General features: G+C 33.7%; 1 protein-coding gene across 1 annotated transcript in view; it reads right to left on the bottom strand.

Moving 5' to 3' along the window:
* Positions 1 to 20,346, bottom strand: part of LOC110031531 (ubiquitin fusion degradation protein 1 homolog) — a 22,105-nt gene extending 1,759 nt beyond the window's left edge. Inside the window, exons 1-8 of the mRNA XM_020734777.1 lie at positions 20,071 to 20,346; positions 17,405 to 17,444; positions 5,223 to 5,300; positions 3,795 to 3,819; positions 3,663 to 3,695; positions 3,455 to 3,576; positions 3,251 to 3,381; positions 2,896 to 3,119 (exon numbers count right to left, since the gene is read on the bottom strand). Of these exons, the coding sequence (XP_020590436.1) occupies positions 2,896 to 3,119; positions 3,251 to 3,381; positions 3,455 to 3,576; positions 3,663 to 3,695; positions 3,795 to 3,819; positions 5,223 to 5,300; positions 17,405 to 17,407 (616 nt within the window). The 5' untranslated portion in view covers positions 17,408 to 17,444; positions 20,071 to 20,346. The remainder of the gene's footprint in view (positions 1 to 2,895; positions 3,120 to 3,250; positions 3,382 to 3,454; positions 3,577 to 3,662; positions 3,696 to 3,794; positions 3,820 to 5,222; positions 5,301 to 17,404; positions 17,445 to 20,070) is intronic.
* Positions 20,347 to 20,630: the final 284 nt, after the last annotated feature.

The raw sequence follows: 20,630 nt of genomic DNA, 5'->3' as shown, positions 1-20,630 counted from the left end.
GGCGCCCCTTAGCAACTATTACGGCTTCGCTGCTTCTTTTCCGGCGACGCGCCTGATTTATGTTTCGCGCCTGACTTCTATTTCGTCTCCGTGCGTCTCGCGATATGCGGCGCGAGCTTTCGCCTTCCAATCTCGCGAGCTTTCCCGGCTCAAGAGTTCTCGGCTCCTCTGTGATGCAGCTCTTTGCGGCTTCCCGTCTCACGAGTGCCTCTGCAGCTTTCCCGGCTCAGGAGTTCTCGGCTCCTCTGTGATGCGGCTCTTTGCGGCTTCCCGTCTCACGAGTGCCTCTGCGGCAGTCTTCCGGTCTCGTGAGTTTTGCGGCTCCTGTCTCGCGAATTTCCCGTCTCGCGAACAGCTCTCACGGCTCCTTCCCTTCTCGGCTTTGTGGCTCCTCTGCGGTGCGTCTCCCGCGTGTTCTCCTTTTCAGCTTCGATCGATGCCACTTTTCTTGTGTTTTCTTCTTAACGCTACACCTTCTTTCCCTCCTTCGTTTGAGTGGGAGGAGTACATCAAGAAACCTGGTATGAAATATGGGAAGTCTGTTATCTTTTTTATAGAAGTTGAAGGCATTTAAATTGTTTCCTCCTGTCGTATGAATTTAGTTGGGAAATTTCTATATAGTCATCCCAAAATAGAGCTTATTCGCAAGGAATTTGAACTTATGCACCTTTTTGGGAGTGGAAAATTAGACTATTAGATGAGAGATACATTTTATTCAAATTAATAATGAGAAACATTCACACGCTTATTTGCTAGAAGGATAATCTAGATTGAGAACATTCGCACGCTTATTTGCTAGAAGGATAATCTAGATTGATAACAAAACAATGAAGATTCTGAAATGACTTGTGGATTTTGACCTACAGACGGAACCGTCAATCATTCTGGTTTCGATTTGTCTTCTTGGTCTAAAATTTCATTACCATTCTTAAAGTGTTGTATTATATTATCTGAGCTTATGGTAAGCCACTCAAGATAGATATTCCTACTTTTAATCTTTTCCGACCATCTGAAGTCAGAGTATTTGTTGGAAGAGACATTACTTCTTCCGCTTCTGAGAAAATTTGGTTGGGCACACAGCATCATGGATATTGGCAGAAGATAGAGATTGAACATTTTCCTTCGTATTGTTCGAACTGTCGTATGTTCGGCCACTCCAATTCTCAATGTTATCATCTACATCCCCACCTCAGACCAAAAAAATAAAGTGCTCTGCTAGAGACAGTGATTCCAACTCCTCCTGATCAGCTCCAAGTTATTGACACTATCGATCATCAAAAGGATACACCTGAATGCGTCATTATTCCCGCAGACAATATATAAACCATTCAGTCTCCACACATTGTTGTAGCTCCCCCGTCTTTGGAACCTCCTATTGTAGAGGCGAGGGAGATTCTTCAAACTCTGTCTGCCTTAGAACCTACCACTGATATTACAAGTGAAAATACCTCTGTTGCTTCAGCACCGCCTCATCAGATCCAGAAAGATGTCAATGCTACTCGGACTGAGGGGGATCATGATGTGCAACGTCCTGCACCTGTCCGACCATATTTGGACCAATCCATTGATCAAATGAGTCAATCCTCGGATGAGGAATGGCAGGTCTACACATCCAGAAGGAAGAAGAAGAATGGAGACATACTTTGAGCTCAGAAATCTGATGAATGATATTTTGGTTACTTCGGGTAATGGTAGGCAACTTACCAATTTGTTAGTTGACTTTCTTCCGAGAACTAGAGACAGAGGAAGAACTAAAGTGAGACGTCCCTAGCACTTTTGCGTCTGTTGGTGGATTTTTAGTTTTTTATCTTTATGTATATTTGCTTCTTTGAGTTTTTGTGTGTGTTGTATTGTTTGAGTTGGTCCTTAAATTTTGAAAATAGCAATGATTTGGAGGGTATAGATGACAATTATGTCGTTGATGAATAATAGCAACATAAGAGATTCAAACCCACATTAAAAAGGTAATAGCTCTCTCAAAGTAAAAACTAAAGCCATAAGCCATGAATATCGAGGTAGAGCAAAGTTAAAATCCATAGAACTAGAAGCATTAAACATATTAGTCACACGCCAAAACAAGAAACAACAATAATTAAAGATGTTCAAAGTGGAGAAATTGACAAATGGAAGATAGTTGAAAGCAGAATGAATAAGGATGGTATGATTCCACCAACGCTCTTCAAACATCATTCTAGTAAGGAGACACAAATATAGGGAAGAAAAACTTATTTAAATTGTTAATAGCCAAAGATTCTTTAAAATAAACAACTATTTATAGTAGCAGCATAGAATACTCAAAAAGATGCATACATTCCCAGAATCTTTCTGTTTTTAAGCCTTACAAAAAAAACCCATTATACAGATTGCTAAAGGTTGCGTTCCTTTTGAACTCTAGCTATAGCATGGGTTATGGCATATAAGTGAATTTCCTGCATTCCTTACCATTATTCGGTCATGATAATCCATGAGACATATTGCAATTCTCCTATCATGATAATCCATTGTCCATAACTTACAGTTCAAAAGGGACGTTCTACCTCAAATAAAAGATAGATATTTGTGTCATTTGTAGCATTATCTGCGTTCAATCGTCCAATGTGGGATGTGACTAACGGATTGTAACATATTAAAGTTTAATATGATTGCTACATTTTAACTAATCTATATCAAAATTTGCTCTAAATACAAAATTTTAACTAATCTATATCAAAATTTGCTCTAAATAAATAAACATTACATGGGATACAACTTTGATAACGAGAGTTTAGATTCAAACGACTATGTTCCAGAATCTTGAAAAAACTATTAACAATAATGAAAAAAAAGTTAAATTAGAGATTGCATAAAGTTGCAATCAATTTATAAAGTAATAGCAACCGAAGAAACAGTTAGTACCTTGAACTTGGGCTTTTTTAGAGAGACCGGACGGTTGGGACCGTTCAGGTTCTTTATAGTCCAGCGGGGGAGCAAAATCCACCTCACAATCCGTCTCAATAATGCTAATTGCAGAAGTAGGCTTTGTTTCAACGATATCGATGTAATACTTCTTTTTATTATATGGGACCATGATGCTGTCACCCGTAGTCAAGCAAGAGTAATTCCTCAACGTCGTTTCCAAGCTGCAAGCAGAGAAATTTATGTTATTAATTACTTCATATGCACTATTCAAAGAAAAGATTGGATGCTGGCAAAAAAGGAATGAACATAAATAGCAGTTTGCAGGTAAAAGGCAAGAATAAGTTTTAATTACATGGCCTTGGGGTTTGAAATATCTAAGAAGTCTTTTGTGTGTGGCTGCAGCTTGACATATGTTCCCTTTGGCAGAGTGGCATTCTTAATTTGGACAATATCCCCCTCTTGTAAAAGCAAATTTTGCATCATCTGAACACATGTGAAGAAATCTAATAAGAGGAAGGCTACTTAGGACATGAAATCATATAAAGATTATACATACCCAATATGGCATGTAAACCATCCCTTCCTCAGCAATAAACTCCAGCACACCACAATGAGAAATCCTCTCGGTTGCCGCATTGCGCAGTTCGAATAACATTGGATATTCAATATGCAAAGATGCTGCAGGTGAATGCTCAAGTGAATATGATTCTTTTGAGAAATAAAATGTCTTTATTCTCAGTAAATGTAAGATGTTTATCACATACCAAGGCGGTCTAGGGCTGAGGGAGGCATTATAACTGTGACAATATAAAGCTAATTCAGTAAACATGTCCAAGACAGCAGAAGTGAGTAAACATAATATAATAAAAATGATAGCAGGAGCTCATGCAACATACTTTTGTCACCACCTTCCAGTTGTGGCTGCAAGATTTAAAAAAAATGCTGTCAGACAATCAATGATGAACATGAAATCCAACGAAAATTAATGTGTTCGTTCACAAAATTCACAATGTTAAATTAGAAACATGATTACACAGTCTCCGTATATTACAATATAAAAATTAAAAAAAAAAATACTCCACGTGCCATAAAAATGAGGTTTTGAGGAAGCTGAAGACCTAGTCACTAAAGCAGCACTTGTGATGTGTCTGAATGGAGTTGCAATAAATTTTCCTAGAAGGCTGACAAAGGCTTGAAATAATTAAAAATGAAGTAAAAATCCCATTGGCTTTTTATACAATTGACTCCATAATGTTAATCAGATTATAAGCACTTGCTGCTACTTTAACAAACATAGAATAGAGTTGGAAAGAGAACACAGTTTTCCAATGCTCATAAAAATTGTAGAAATTGTGTGAAAAGAAAAAAGTTGGTTAGAACTTAGAGCAGATGCAGACTTGGCAGAAATACCTGTCTTAACCTATATATTACAGCCAAGTATTATACTGATATTGTATACAGTTCAGTACTACTGCACTCATCCGTGATATATTTTAACTGGAATTCGAAAATCCTTAAAGGCTATTTATTTTGATATATTATGTGTAGACTAAAAAAATGAAGAGGTTCTAAAATATAAAATGTTAGGTTCCAAGAATAACTAATACAAAGTAATTTGTTGAGAAATTTGGAATCTCACTAAGTTTATTTTTTGGTATTTTCTAAATACGTCACTGTCGCAAAAGCCACAAATGACACTAGCCATCCTTGCAATCAGGCCAACGTCATGACACCTCAGTCTCTTCTGACGACATCACAAACCTCAAGTTCTCAGCATGGCATCTCGAACTCCACATACAGTGTGACCTATAGCTCTCCCCATGACCTCTTTCCCAATACAAACATTGCCAACAGAAAGCAGCCATATTGGGCCTATGGCTCTCATCGACCTTGTGACACCTCTGTCAACACTAGTAACAACTTGCCACCCTGACCTCCGTTCGCTTTAATTTAGATTCATTTACTTTCACTCAAACACAAAAAAACAAACAATCTGAATTTATTTTATACTCAATCAAACAAATAAGAGTAGTCCAAAACACAATATTTGCTCTACATAGTACATAAAATTCAATTGGTTTCTAAATACCTTTAACCTAACAACCCATTATTCACTCAAAAACTATTAATATTACAGTCAGATTCCATATGTTAGTAAGTTATCAACATAAATTCTTTATTTATTAGGTGTTTTGACTTGATCCAACATTCTCAAATGCTCAGTTTAGCACCCTAACTCACAAAATCTAGTTAATTTAAAATAAATATCACAAAATAGAAAATGAGAAATTCACAAGACATGCAGTGAGCAAAGCAACACATACCTTATCAATAAAAGATGTTGGATAGCAGCGATATGTCTGCTCAAAGGAATTTCCAAGATAATCATATCTGTCGAAGTACTGTCAATGAAGAATAAATTAGCATTGAAAGAAAAAAGAGGAAAAATGATATTCATGGAAATGCCAATATAACAATAGTTAAAAATCATAGACTACACTGAAATATATGCGCAGAGCCAGAAAATATCGCAAGGGTTTTGGGGCTTATAAGTAGCAAAATTCCTTCTTAACGGAAAATAATGGTTATGGATTTACAAGTCCAAACACAAATAACCCGAATAAGGTCTGACAATGATACAAATACTGATGGCTTTAATAATGATGATATTCCAACTGTATAGAAATAAAACAAGAGACAGCTTATGTTTAGATGGATGCATTTTGTGCCGGGCAATTTTCAATGAAACTTTAACAAATTCCCCGGTACAAGGTTTGTTCATCCAAACCAAAGACCGGTAGGTACCAATTGCCAGTTATGAAAGTAAATGAATAATAAGAGGGAAAAAATCATAAGGAACAGCAGTCTGCCCAAAAATACAATGTAAATCAACATACTCCAGCTAGGGGGTTGCTTGTACCACCAAACTAATTTGCAATTCCAGCAGGTACCAAATTTAGAAACATGTATTAACTATCATTGTAATCATCACTATCTTTATTCCAATTAATTTGGATTGAATTTATAAAGTTACAAACTACTAAAGTCTAACTGGTGTAAGCCATTTTATTAAAGTTTTGCCCCAGTTACTTTTAGTCTACCAAATTTTCTTCCAAATATTTTCATAGTAATTTCATCTAACTACCTTAATGCTTCTCACCCTCCATCGGACTTGTGCAAACCATCTAAATTAATTTTCATTGGCTTATTTTTCAACAAGTGCTTCTCTAACTCCTAAAATATAATTCTTCATCAATATATCCTTTCTCATTTAACATAAATTCATTTTTATATTCTTATTTTGTTCACACTCAATTTGGCCATAGATAATTCCTTAATTGCTCATCACTCAGATCCTCATAACACAACAATTTATATTGCAAATTTACAACATAAACTTTAACTCACTTTGATGATCTTTCAAGGCATTGTACATCTATTGCAATTTCAACATAATTACTTAGTTTTAGCTGTACAAGTTTCCCATCTATATCTCATTTTTTTGGTATCTCCAAAATGCTAAAATACATCTCACCAAGGAATCATTAGATCTTCCATCAATAAAATAATTAAGAATTGAACATACAGAAAAATTTCAACTCGTCCTGATCTCTCAACCCCTAAGCCTTTTATCTCATAAAACGTTGTGCATGTTCCATGTTTTCAATTCAAACAACGTATCAATTATTAAACATATATAACCAGCAAATAAAAGATCCCAGAACCTCATTATGAATAATTTTTCAAAAGCTTTCCACAATTCAAAAAGATATAAAATTCATCTTGAACACAGCTATATCACTATAGCAATTGAAAACTTCTTTTTTACTCTAACCAACTATTATTTCTAATTACTTGCCTATTATAAATATCATTCTAAGTTTCATAAGTTTGACATATATATCCTCCTTCCCATTATGTACTAATTGATTATATACCATTCAAGACTAATAGAAAACACATTGTTTGTAAGTACCTTGGAGCCCACCTGGTGGCTTGTATGCATAAAACATTTTCTTTTCTTTTGTGTGTATAAAACATAATTTAAATAGCAATGAAGCTTTTAAATTCCACTGTTTAACTGTATGCAATAGAAATCAATCAGACTTTTATTCTGTAAATATCTCTCAATATAATGAATTTGTTTTCATATAGAAAATGAGGGAAAAAACAAACATTACTTTCTTAAAAATATTTTCCACCTAAAAGAAACCAAATGGACCATTAGCGCAAAGTCATTTGATAGTAAATCTTCCATAAACCAAAATTTTCATTTCTCAAATGATTTCCATGTAATATGCTTTATTCGCTTTGATAAAGATCGTGACCAATCAATTTTGAATCATAAGTAAATACCACAAGCTTGAACATTTTCTTGGTTAAATGCTAATATCAAAATACACTTTCAAGCAAATAACATCCTCGTAGTTCCTAAAACTCCATTGAGATGAGTTATTTTATCCATAATATCTAAAATCTCCTAAAATTCTCCATGTATAAAGTTAATATCTCATAGACAAAAAATTTTACCATTTCAACTTTATAAGACTTATAGCCCTCAAGTTATCATACTAAGATTTTAATATTTATAAGTGCTTATGCTCCTCAAGTAGGTTTAGATACAGGGTCTAAAGATAAATTTTGGAACGACTTAGAAGCCTTAATACAAATGATACCTCTTGAAGAAAGAATTTTTATTGGATGAGATTTAAATGGACAAGTCGGTAAAGTGGTAGAAGACTTCAGAAATACTCATGTGGCTACGGTTTTGGAGTAACTAATGAAGAAAGTAGAAATATTTTAGATTTTGCTTTAGCGTATGATTTTGTTATTATTAATATTTTATTCAAGAAAACAGATGAGCATCTTATAACTTATAAGAGTGGATCCAATAAAACACAAATTGATTATTTTTTTATGAGAAGAAGAGATCGTCGAGATTGTAAAGATTGTAAGGTCATTCCAAGTGAGAATTTAAGTACCCAACATCGTTTATTAGTTCTAGATTTTAAGATAAAGAGTTGTAAAAAAAGAATACTAGGACTCATCATCGTGAAATTAGATGGAGAAACCTTAAAGACAACTAAAATTATTTTTATGAATAAAATTCAAGATTTTAAAATTTGGGATGTTCATGATGAAGCAAATGTTATGTGGGATAAAGTAACAAATTTTATTAAACAAGTAGCAAAAGATGTGCTTGGAGAATCTAAAGAAAAAAATTTATAAATAAAAATAGTTGGTTGTGGAATAATAATATGCAAGAAAAGATAAAATATATGAAGTTATGTTCTAAAAATTGGTTTAAATGTAAAAGCTTAAAGAACTAGGAAAAATATCAAACGGCCTGCAGGGAGTCTAAAAGAACAATCTGTGACGCTAAAAATTCTGTTTTTAATGGTATTTATGATAGATTAAATACTAAGGAGAATGAAAAATATATAAATAAACTAGCCAAACAAAGAGAAAAAAAAAGTGAAAATTTAACTCAAGTGTATTAAAGATGAAAATCAAAAAGTACTTTTCTTAGAAAAAGATATTCAACATAGGTGGGTGAATTATTTTGATAAACTTTTTAATGGAATTTCTGAAAATAAGATCGACCTTAGTAATCTTAATATCATGAATAATAATAAAACGTTTCATTTTTACCGTCGCATTAGTAATAAAGAAGTTGAGGAGGCGTTAAAGAAAACCAAGGGTGGAAAGTTTGTAGGACCTTATGATATCTCAATTGAAGTGTGAAAATATTTAAGAGATTTGGGAGTTTCTTGGCTTACTAAACTCTTTAATATTATTTTAAAAACTAAAAAGATACCCGATGAGTGGAGGAAGAGTATTTTGGCCCCCATTTTTAAGAATAAAGGAGATGCTCAAGAGTGTACAAAGTATAGAGGAATTAAGTTAATGTGTCATACTTTAAAGTTATGGGAGATGGTAATTGAACATAGGTTAAGACGCATTACAAAGATTTCTCATAATCAATTTGGATGTATGTCAGGCAGGTTTACTATGGAAGCTATACATTTATTGAAAGGTTTGATGGAGAAGTTTAGAGTTAATAAGGAGAATTTACATTTGATTTTTAAAGATTTCTCATAATCTTTCTTCTTCCTTTACCGCAAAGAAATACTTCTTGCACAGAGAAAACCTTACTCTATCCCGAGGAAATCCGAAGAACACGGTGACTTCTCTTAAACTGAAAGGAGAGTCGTGCAATACCTTTTATCGCGGAGAGGAGCCGGGGTTGGCAACGTTTCGAGAAATAGAGGCGGGAGCAGCGATTTTCGCGAAACCGCAGGGTCGCGGTTGCGACCTTTTGCAATCAGGCGCGGTAACGGGAAGCAGGAGCGGGAGATTGGGAGCGGGATCAAGAAAAATCGGGTTCCAGCGTTAACAATCTCCCACTTGGAAACCGATACACAAGCTACAACATCTTCTTCCTCGAACTAATATCTTCCACTTGCAGCGTCGCCCTTTTCTTCAAGCATAAATCCTCCACTGTGAATCCTCCACTATGAATCCTCCAACTTGAATCCTCCACCACTGCAACTCAAAGCCCTGTCTTCACTCCATAAAATCGACTAAAGTTGTACACAACTTCAATTTCTCAAGAGTAACATCCTCAATCAACATATCAGCAAGATCCAAACAGCCTTGCACCTCCAAGCTATTTCCTGGATTACTCTTATCTCTGCTTACAACTCCCACTGCATTGACGATATCCTACCTCTGTTGAAAGCCTTTTTCAACAAGTCTGGTCTTGTATCTTTTATTGTCATCACGCTCAGTCTTCACCTGATACACTCACTTGTTGTGTAATGGCTTCTTTCCTGGTGGAAGTTCTGTCAGCTCTCACTTGCTTGAACTTTCATATTGCAAAATTATTTCACAGCTCCTTGGTTCTTCATCATCTGCCCCAGCCCTCACTTGCTTGAACTTTCATATTGCAAGATTATTTCACAGCTCCTTGGTTCTTCATCATCTGCCTGTAGAACAATAGGAATGGTTGTCTCAGACCCACTCTCCTCTTCATTTCCATCATCAATAGAGCTATCAACTGTCAGCAATAGTGCATCATGTGCTTCTTCAGATACCACATTTGCGCTATCGTTCTTCATCTTATTGAGATTCCTACAGTTCCACCTTATGTGGTCAGTCTTACCACAATTCCAGCAGGTTGTCTGCTAATTAAACTTTGATTTTGATCTCCTTTTATTTGAGTTCTTGTCTTGTCATCTCCCTCTGAAATCAACATTTAGTGTCGAACTAGTACCTAAGATCTCGCCAGAATCTTTCCTGCGAACTTTCTCAGCCAAAATCAAATCATGAATATCATCGCATTTCAATTTAGATTTCTCTGTAGAACTGATAACTGTCATATTCACGGCTTCCCAACTATTTGACAACAATGTCAACAATATTAGTGCACATATCTCATCATCAAAATAAATTTCAACAGACAACAATTGATTTGTGATAGTATTGAAATCATTTAGGTGTTGAGCTATAGAAACACCTTCTACCATCTTTAAATTAAATAACTTTTTTATCAATTACACATCGTTATTCGTCGATGGTTTTTCATACATACCTGATAAGACTCCCAATAAGACTCTCATGAGATCTGCTGTCGTCATCTCCTTGAAAACATTGTGTGCAACGGACCTCGATAGGGTCAATCGAATAACCTCTAGAACTTATTGATCCAATAAATTTCATTCAGTCTCATCCATCGTTTCAGGCTTTTTCCCCAATAACGGAAGATAAAGTTTCTTCCCATAGAGATAATCTTTTATCTACACCCTCCAATAACCAAAATATGTGTCATCAAATTTCTCAATCCCTGAAACCTTCACTTCATCTGCAGTCATCGTCTTTCCTCATATCCGAAAAAAGCTCTGATATCAGTTGTTGTGACAAGATCTAGATATATCAGTTGATGTGGTATATCTATAAATCAAACAGGAGAACGATCGATGAAGCAAAAAAATAGAACGAGAAAATTCACACCAAAAAATAGTAACACCGCAGTGGAAAACACAGATTTACGTGGTTCGACAAATTGACTACGTCAACAGAGTTGCAGAGGAATTTACACCAGTCAATCACCTCGACTTACAAAAGGAATCTCTCACTCTCACTTCGTTGCTCTCTCTTCTTCTCTCTCTGTTCTTCTCTCTCTACACCGAGATACACCGAAACTTATAAGAGAAATAAACTCTTCTCTTCAGCCACAAGCCACCAAAAAGAAGCCAAGGGAGAACAATCATCTTCTTTCTTCTTTCTTCTTTCTTCTTCCTTCTGCCAAGCACGCACACACTGCTTGCACTTTCCTTCCTCTATCCCGAGAAAACCTTTATCTATCCCGAGGAAAACCGAAAAAGGAACATCGTGACTTCTCTTAAACTGAAAGGAGAGTCGTGCGATACCTTTTATCGCGAGAGAGGAGACGGGGTTGGCGACGTTTCGCGAAATGGAGGTGGGAGCGGCGGTTTTCGCAAAACCGCAAGGTCACGATCGGGCACGGAAATGGGAAGCGGGAGTAGGAGATTGGAAGCGAGATCAAAAGAAATCGGGCTCCAACGCTAACACATAAGAGATTAGTAATAAAAGGCATGCCTAGAGCTCAAAATGAAGAGTAAAAGATTTAATTATACTATTTTGAGAAAACCCGTAAACTTTAACTACAACAAGCATTTATCCCACTAAATGGGTTGGCTACATGAATCATTTTATCCGTTGTGTCCTATTGAGTGTCATATTTTTGTTTAATTCTAATAAACTAATATCATTTTTTATACAAAATGCCCAAGTCTTTTTAGATCTATCTCTATCTTTCTTAACATAAGTAAAATTTAATACATTATAGGGTCATCAAATAATTGACGTTTAATTTGACCAAACCATATAAAGTGACTTGCTTTAATCTAGTTTGCCACTGTGGCCGCTATGTGCTTGAGCTAGGTCCTATCATTGAACTTTTCTTACTTAAAATTTGAACTTTTCTTACTTTAGACTTGCAATTATTTTAGATTTCAAATCGAACCAAATTATTTCATATTATCACATGACATCATATTTCTAATCATAATACTTTCTCAATTTTACGATCCAATTTATTCCTAAGCATGCACTTTAGACTTGCAATTATTTTAGCTTTCAAATCGAACCAAATTATTTCATATTATCGCATGACATCATATTTCTAATCATAATACTTTCTCAAACATTGAGTATATTTGACATTCCTTTCTTATTCTTTCTATTAACCATATATAGGGCAAATATATTTATTTACTAAACACAACCTGATAGAGATGTAATTCTCACATATTCTTATTGCTCTAACAATGGTATGATAGCTCCATTATTATCTCTTGCTCACAAAAATCTTCTCTTTGTAAGCTCGTCATAAATAACCCCTCCTAACAATATTCTCATAAGCCTCCATGAACTGCAAAAAATAAAGATTGGCCGCATTCCCTTGCTCAATCACCAAACTCAAGCTTGGAACCGCTTTCCAACATGCACAAACCTAAGCTTTTCATATCACAATCCTCTGAACATGAGTGGTCACAATCTTGATGCACACCTGCCTACAACTGCCAGTCTAAACCTCTTCTAACTATTAAACCTTCCTTTGTTCCACCACCAACAACCTCACTGTTAGAACCCTCAACTCACCATATCTTAAAATGGTCTTATCTTCAAGATCATAAAACCTAGATGACCTTTGATCTCTCACTACAAGCCTCTCGCATTAACAACACAATAACAAGCCTTGACCTCTAGCTCTCTTATGTTGCCCACCACATTCCCCGCCCACATTGTGCGTTCTTCATTTTAAGTAAGTTTAGAGATCATTGCTCCCCTTTGACAACCGAAACCCACCTCCATAGATCAATTTTTTTTTAAAATTTTGGTTGCTTTTTGTCCTCCTTATCTCCCAACCCCCCTCTCTCTCCAAAACATGTCCTCATATCTCTGAACTATAGCTACAACCTCCTTCGTGACATCTATCGCATTTTCCTTCTGAGCTTTTTAGAATTAATAAAACAATAGTTTCCCTACTCCTTTACTATTAGATCATTCTTCATTATAACCTTTACCGTTATATCTCCCAAGGTAACCTAAGCATTCATATTCTTCGCCCTTGCTAAAAACTTATCACTAGCTCTTCTACTTTATTTATTATTTCTTACACCACCGTTTTCTTTGAAAGGTATTTGTTGAGACTCTACATGAAAATTTTCATTATTATCCTATATCCACACTCTCATTCATACTCTATATAAATGCATTTTGTCAATAACTCTATCAATGCTCTCCATTGAAGCCTCTATTGATGACTTAATTGATAATGTGGATTAATGCCTTTTTTGGCATGCTTGGCGTACCCCATCAATAGTGCGACGAAGCTGTAAAAGTATTGTTTTTAATGATCTGCTTTGAGGACCATATTTGTGCCTTCTTTGACACAAATCTAATTGCCAAACCACTAAACCCTTACATCAAACCCAGTCCTCCTTCAACACTCACAACTTCTAAGCAACATGATTATCACATCTTTGGTCCTTATTATTCCAAACAAAAGGCTAACATATTCTATATCTTCTTAACTATAGGGCAGACTATTAAAACATCTATATCATCATATGCGCAAAACAACAATATTACAAAACTTATGCTAATTACATGATATTTCTTATCTATTAAAGATATATCGTAGTCCTTATTGTAACTCTCTTATATTCTCACTCATTCTAAAACAAATAACAACATATTAGTAAAACCACACGCAAATAATTTATCTATTGATTCGTCAAAATTTCTACTCAACTCCTCCTTGTTGCCTTTTTATTGCCCAAAAAGAAAATTATAGTAACAACAACAATAACAAGCCTTTCTCCCACTAAGTGAGGTCGGCTATATGAATCCTTCTTCTCTGTTGCGCCCTATTGTCATATTTTTAAATAATTCTAATAAATTAAGATCATTTTTTATATGCCCAAGTCTTTTTAGGTCTACCTCTGTCTTTATTAACATAAGTCGAATCTAAAACATTTACTCTCCTAACTGGGTCATCAGATGATCGACGTTTAATGTGACAAAACTATAGACAACTTTCTCTAATTTTCTCCGCCACTAAAGCTACACCAACTCTATCACGGATATATTCATTTCGTATTTTGTCTCTAATATTTTGTCTCTTGTCTCTAAGTGTCAAGCCACTCATCCACCTAAGCATTCTCATCTCGACAACGCGTAACTTTATTTTATGTTTCTCTTTTAAAGTCAAACATTCTGCGCCATAGAACATTGACGGTCTCACCACCATCTTATAAAATTTTCCTTTCAATCTAAGCAGTACTTTTCTATCACATAATAGGTCAGATACATTCCTCCGCTTCAACCAACCAACTTGAATTCTACTAATAACATACTCATCTACATCACTATCATTTTGAACAATAGACAGAGATATCTAAAGTGTTCACACAATTTAATGTTTTGATCACCAATAGTTACAACTTTGCCACTAGAGCTACTACTACTAAACCAACATTCAATGTATTCGGTTTTAGATTTACTCAAACAAAGGCATTTAGTCTCCAAAGTAGACCTCCATAATTCAAGTTTTTTCTGGAACTCTTTCTCTAATCCTATCCACAAGAAGGATATCATCAGCGAAAAGCATACACCAAGGTACATCCTGTTGTAAATGTCCAGTAAGAGCATCCATAACTAAAGCAAAAAAATATGGGCTTAAAGTCAATCCATGACGTAATCCAACTGAAATAGGAAAATATTGGGTCACTCCTTCTGTTCGTACACCGGTAACAAATCTAGCATACATACCTTTAATGACTTGAATATAAATCAAATCAACACCTTTCTTCTCTAGAACTCTCCAAAGGATTTCTCTTGAAACCTTATCGTAAGCTTTTTCTAAATCAATAAAATCATATGCAGATCCTCCTTATTTTTTATGTAGTTCTCCATCAAATCATTCAATAAATGTAAAGCATCCATAGTAGACCTACCCGGCATAAATCCAAACTGATTATGAGAAATCTTTGTAATACGTCGTAACATATATTCAATTACCCTCTTCTATAATTTTAAAGTATGACACATCAATTTAATTCCTCTATGATTTGCACACTCTTATGCATCCCCTTTATTCTTAAAAATAAGGACCAAAATATTCTTCCTCCACTCCTCAGGCATATTTTTAGTTTTTAAAATAATATTAAAGAGTTTAGTCAGCCATCAAACTCTCAAATCTACAAAATATTTCCACACTTCAATTGGGATATCATCAGATCCTACTGATTTTCCAGCTTGTTCTCTTGTTCTTTTTTAAGCCTCCTCAACTTCTTTATTATTAATGTGACGATAAAAATAAAATATTTTATTATTATTAACGATATTGAGATCACTAAGATCGATCTTATTTTCAAAAACTTCATTGAAAAAGTTTATCAAAATAGCTCCCCACCTATTTTGAATATCTTTATCTAAGAAAAACAATTTTTTATTTTGATCTTTAATACAATTTACTTAAGTTAAATCTTTACTTTTCTTTTCTCTTTGTTTGGCTAGTTTATATACATATTTTTCACCATTTTTAGTATCTAATTTATTATAAAGATCACTAAAAACAAAATTTTTAGCTTCACAAATTATTCTCTTAAACTTCCTACGAGTCACCTTGTATTTTTCCCAATTCTCTAAGCTTTTACATTTAAAATAATTTTTCTAACACAACTTGTTATATTTTATTTTTTCTTGCACAATATTATTCCACCCCAATTCTCTAAGCTTTTACATTTACAATAATTTTTCTAACACAACTTGTATTTTATTTTTTCTTGCACAATATTATTCCACCACAAATTATTTTTATTTATAGAATTTTTTCCTTTTGATTCTCTTATTACAGCTTTGATCACTTATTTAATAGTGTTTGTTATTTTATCCCACATAGAATTACCTCTTCATGAACATCTCAAATATTGAAATCTTGAAGTCTACTCATAAAAATAATTTTATTTGTCTTTTAGGTGCCCTCATCTAATTCTATGACAATGATTCCTAAAATTTTTTATCTTATAACTCTTCATCTTAAAATCCAAAACTAATACTCGATGTTGAGTACTTAAATTCTCACTAGAGTTGACCTTACAATCTTTACATTCTCGACGATCTCTTATTCTCATAAGAAAATAATCAATCTGTGTTTTATTAGATCCATTCTTATAAGTTCTTATAAGTAATAATTTCTTATAAGTAATAATATGTTCATCTCTTTTTTAACATAAAATATTAGCAACAACAAAAGCATACGCTAAAGCAAAATCTAATATGATTTTACCTTCTTCATTACTTACTCCAAAACCGTAACCACCACGAATATTTTTAAAATTTTCTCTCTCTATCAACAAGTCCATTTAAATCTCCTCCAATAAAAATTCTTTTTTCAAGAGGTATCACTTGTATTAAGTCTTCTAGGTTATTCCAAAATTTTTCTTTAGAACTTATATTTAAAACGACATAAGAAGCATGAACACTTATAATATTAAAAATCTTACTATCAACAACAATCTTAAAGACTATAATTCTATCTCCACTTATATTAATTTTTACAATATTATATTTCAAACTCTTATCTATAATTACACATACACCATTTCTAATGTGACTCCTACCTGAATATCAAAGTTGAAAACCTAAGTTATAAATCTCCTTAGTTTTTTCTCCAACCCATTTTGTTTCCTGAATGCATAAGATATTTATCTTCCTATGAACCATAATATAAGCTAATTCTATTAATTTAGTTGTGGGAGTACCTATACTCCAAGATCATATTCTAATACTAATTTCATGGACTAAGTTCCTTACCCGTATCCATCCGTAATCTGGAACCATTACTTATTTGACATTACAATCGGGCGCCAGTATAGCGAGTCTAGCACATTTTTCACTATAGTCAGGTTATACAGCGCGTCGCTTCCAGGAGACGCTCTATCATTTACACAATGATCTAAGAGATTCATAACATGATTATTCGACAAATTTTACGCTAGTTATCAACAACCTAACGTAAACTTCCGCTTACATCTGGTACTTAGGACCCAGTAATTACAGTGTTGTATAGCCTGAATACATTAATATTATAGTAAAATTATACTTAGCATTAACCACATTGGTGCAATTTAGTAAGTGTGTTGCAATTGAGAATAAAATATGGAGTTCACAATCCTTATGGTCAAGTAAACAAGATGCTAACTAAAGTACTTTAAAACAAGGAAAAAATTACTTCTCTCATCAAATTTAGGATGTGTCTGAATTAGTTATCAGGAACTCCAAGTCAAGGTTGCATGAGACAATTTGAAGAAACAAGCTTGAAGCACCAAACATCTTTATAAATTCAATTCACGGGAGAAAAAATAATAAGGTCATAATCTTGTATGTTAAAAGTGTTTGCAACATAACGCACCATTTTTCCTCAAATGACAGCAGTTGAACTTTCTCTGAGCCTGCATAACAATAAAGAGAACATTCATATTTAAAAACAAGTCCTTTTCAATGAATAATATTGAGCCTCCGTAAGCTTAAACATAGCACGCGTATAGGAAAATTAAAGCCACAAAATTATCCCTTAAAATTAAAAAAAAAAAACAAACAAGCAATCCTCAACAGCATAAGCTAACCTATTTTCTTGTAAAGCCATGCATCGATAGCTAATGATATTCTATAAAGAATTATATGATGTTTGACTTCTATTAAGAAAATTGAATTTGCCAAAGAAGAAAAAAATAAGCAACAAATGAAGTTACGCAAAAGAAAGCAGAGAAGAATCCGTAAAAAATAAAAAAATGATATTTAGTTTAAGATTTGGCCTTGAGGATCGTTCAGGACTTCCAATAGCAAGAATCGATAATTAAATAAAGGTAGAAGACAAGGGAAACCAAAAAGAGGGCAGCTAATGTCATCGAACATTACTTCATTAAGTTGTAGGTTTAATTTTATAACATAATCAGGGAAAGTATTTGTATTCTAAAAAAAAGGAATTTAAGTTTTTCAGTTAATTTTGTATGGAAAAAGCAACCAAACTGTTTATTTTCAATCACACTACTAATTGCACAAAAATATTTATCATTCTATTTTCCAAATTAGGGGATTACCATAATGAAAAAAAGTTTCAAAAATTTAAGCATTTTCCTACTCATTTTATTAATTATAAATGAGCATCATAAATTGGTACGATCATATTGTTTCTAATTTAAAAAAGACATCAAATGACATCCTAATTAGTTGTCCAATCAGCAGAGGAGCGAACAGATTTAAATATTAAAGTAAATTATTTTCCGATATATCGATCACAAAATATTGTTATAATATTATGATTCGTGGTATCAAGTTTCATATAAATGAAGCAAAAATTAATAGGAATGTAAGAGAATTAAAATATATTAATCTCAAGTATCTCAAATACAAGAAAATGCTTATAGAATATTCACTAAAACATATCTTTAGTTACCAGATTTACTAACTATAATAAGATAACCATATCAAAATTATCCTTATTATTCATTCAATTAATCTATTGTTTTTTATCACAATCAAATATAGTGTAATAAATTTAGAGCAATATCTAAGTACTTTAAAAGTCATTCCTTCCCCATTATTTTCCCTAATTTAGCGGTAAGAAAAGTTTGGACCAAGTACTCTTGAAGAATGAAGATCTCAATCTCAAAAATCAACGTTATTCTTAACCATAAACCTTTATTTTTAGCCCAAAGTCCTAATGTCTAGAAACCTAGAATGCAAAATCTTTTTTCCATGAATAAGACAAAACAATAAAATAAAGTAAAATAATAACAAAAAACTTCGAACAAAATGACACGAACCGGTATTTTGTCTTTCGTTCGATCCATGTGAAGAAACGGACTGCTAACTCAGAGAGAGCGAGTGTGAGTTTTGGGAAAGCTAGGAGATGAATGGAAACTAGAAAGGCAAAATAGTTATAAAAGAGAATAGAAAAGGAAGGTACACGACATCGTGGATCTAAATAACAACCAAATCCAAAATGATTTTTTTAGTTTCTACCAAAAAAATAAAACAAAAATGCTTCATTTCTACGAAACAAGATGCCATAAATCATAATATTATAAAAATATTTTGTGATGGATATAACATAAAATAATTTACTTTAATATTTGAATTTGTTCGTTATTCTGCTGCTAGGACAACTAATTAGGATGTCCTTTTATGTCGTTCTTAAATTAGGAACAATATGATTGTACCAAATTTATGATAATGCTCTTTTATAATTAATAAAATGAGCAAGAAAATGGTTAAATTTGCTAAACTTTTTTACAATGTGGTAATTCACTAATTTGGAAAAAAGAATGATAACAATTAGTAGTGTGCTTGAAAATAAACAGTTTGGTTGCCTATTCTATACAAAATTAAATGGACAGCTAGAATTTCTTTTTATTAGAGTACAAATGGTTTCCCTGATCATAATATAAAATTAAACCTACAACTTAATGAAGTAATGTTGGATGATATCAGCTGCCCTCTTTTTGGTTTCCCTTGTCTTCTACCTTTATTTATTTTTCAACTCTCGCTGTTGGAAAGTCTTGAACGATCCTCAAAGCATTCACATATATACCACATAATCCTTATATATGCACATATGTAGTACCTAAACTTTGATATTTATACACATAGCATTCAAATCTTTAACATCACAGTAAAAATATCACAATTGCATGATTCTTATATATGCCTAACCAAGTCCAACAAAGGTTTAAGAAAACCTCCAATCAACGACGTTCAAAATAAAAGCATCCGTTTGGGCTGCCATGTATGTAATTATCCCTTAACAAAAATAAATTTGGCATAAGATGGTTAAAACAAACATTCCTTTGTTTCTTCTCATTGAAGACAGTGGAACTAGTAAATCCAACAGCTAACAACCCAGAAAAAAAAAAAAAATCATATGTTAAATCAAAGAGCAAGCATCACTGTAGATCTATATGCTCAAAGAATTTCTCACATGAATCTGAAATCCAAACAGATAGAAATAACAAAATCGATGCAGAAAACAAGATGCGAGCTTTTAGGTCGCCTAAAAATCAAAAAGTTCGGAAGCACCTTGGGGAAGCTGGCGGAAAGATACGCCGGAGTCGTTACGGGCTTTGTAACGTAGGCGGAGAGGACGACGGGAGAAGGAGGTCAATGATGGCAGCGGCTCGCTGCGGGGACGAACCGAGACGGAAGACGGGGAATCCTAGGGCATGAACCGAGACGGCATACGGGGGACAACCACCGAAAAAATCCAGCGTTTCGCAGTTAAAACCGCACAGAACTGGGTTGCAACCGATCGTGATTCAAAACCCACAAACAAAGGTCACCTAAATTTCAGGGTAGTAACTTCGTTGTAATTTATAATTTGTAATTTGTGATGGATATTCCTTTGTAATCTGTGGTAGATATTGATCCGTGTTTGGTTGCATAATTTAGACATTAATTAGACATTAATAATTAGGGCTGTCAAAAAGGCTCGTTATTCTCGAACAGCTCGTGTTCGGTTAGCTAAAAAGCTCGTGTTCAGCTCGTTTGTTAAGTTAACGAGTCGAACACGAACAACACAAACAAATATTTGTTCGCTCATGTTCGGCTCGTTTTGGCTCGAAATACTACTAATCAATTAT

The sequence above is a fragment of the Phalaenopsis equestris genome, unplaced genomic scaffold (assembly GCF_001263595.1).
Source record: "Phalaenopsis equestris unplaced genomic scaffold, ASM126359v1 Scaffold000838, whole genome shotgun sequence".
NCBI classification, from domain to species: domain Eukaryota; kingdom Viridiplantae; phylum Streptophyta; class Magnoliopsida; order Asparagales; family Orchidaceae; genus Phalaenopsis; species Phalaenopsis equestris.
Note: the sequence above shows the minus strand (reverse complement) of the source record. Positions and strands in the feature narration are given on the sequence as shown.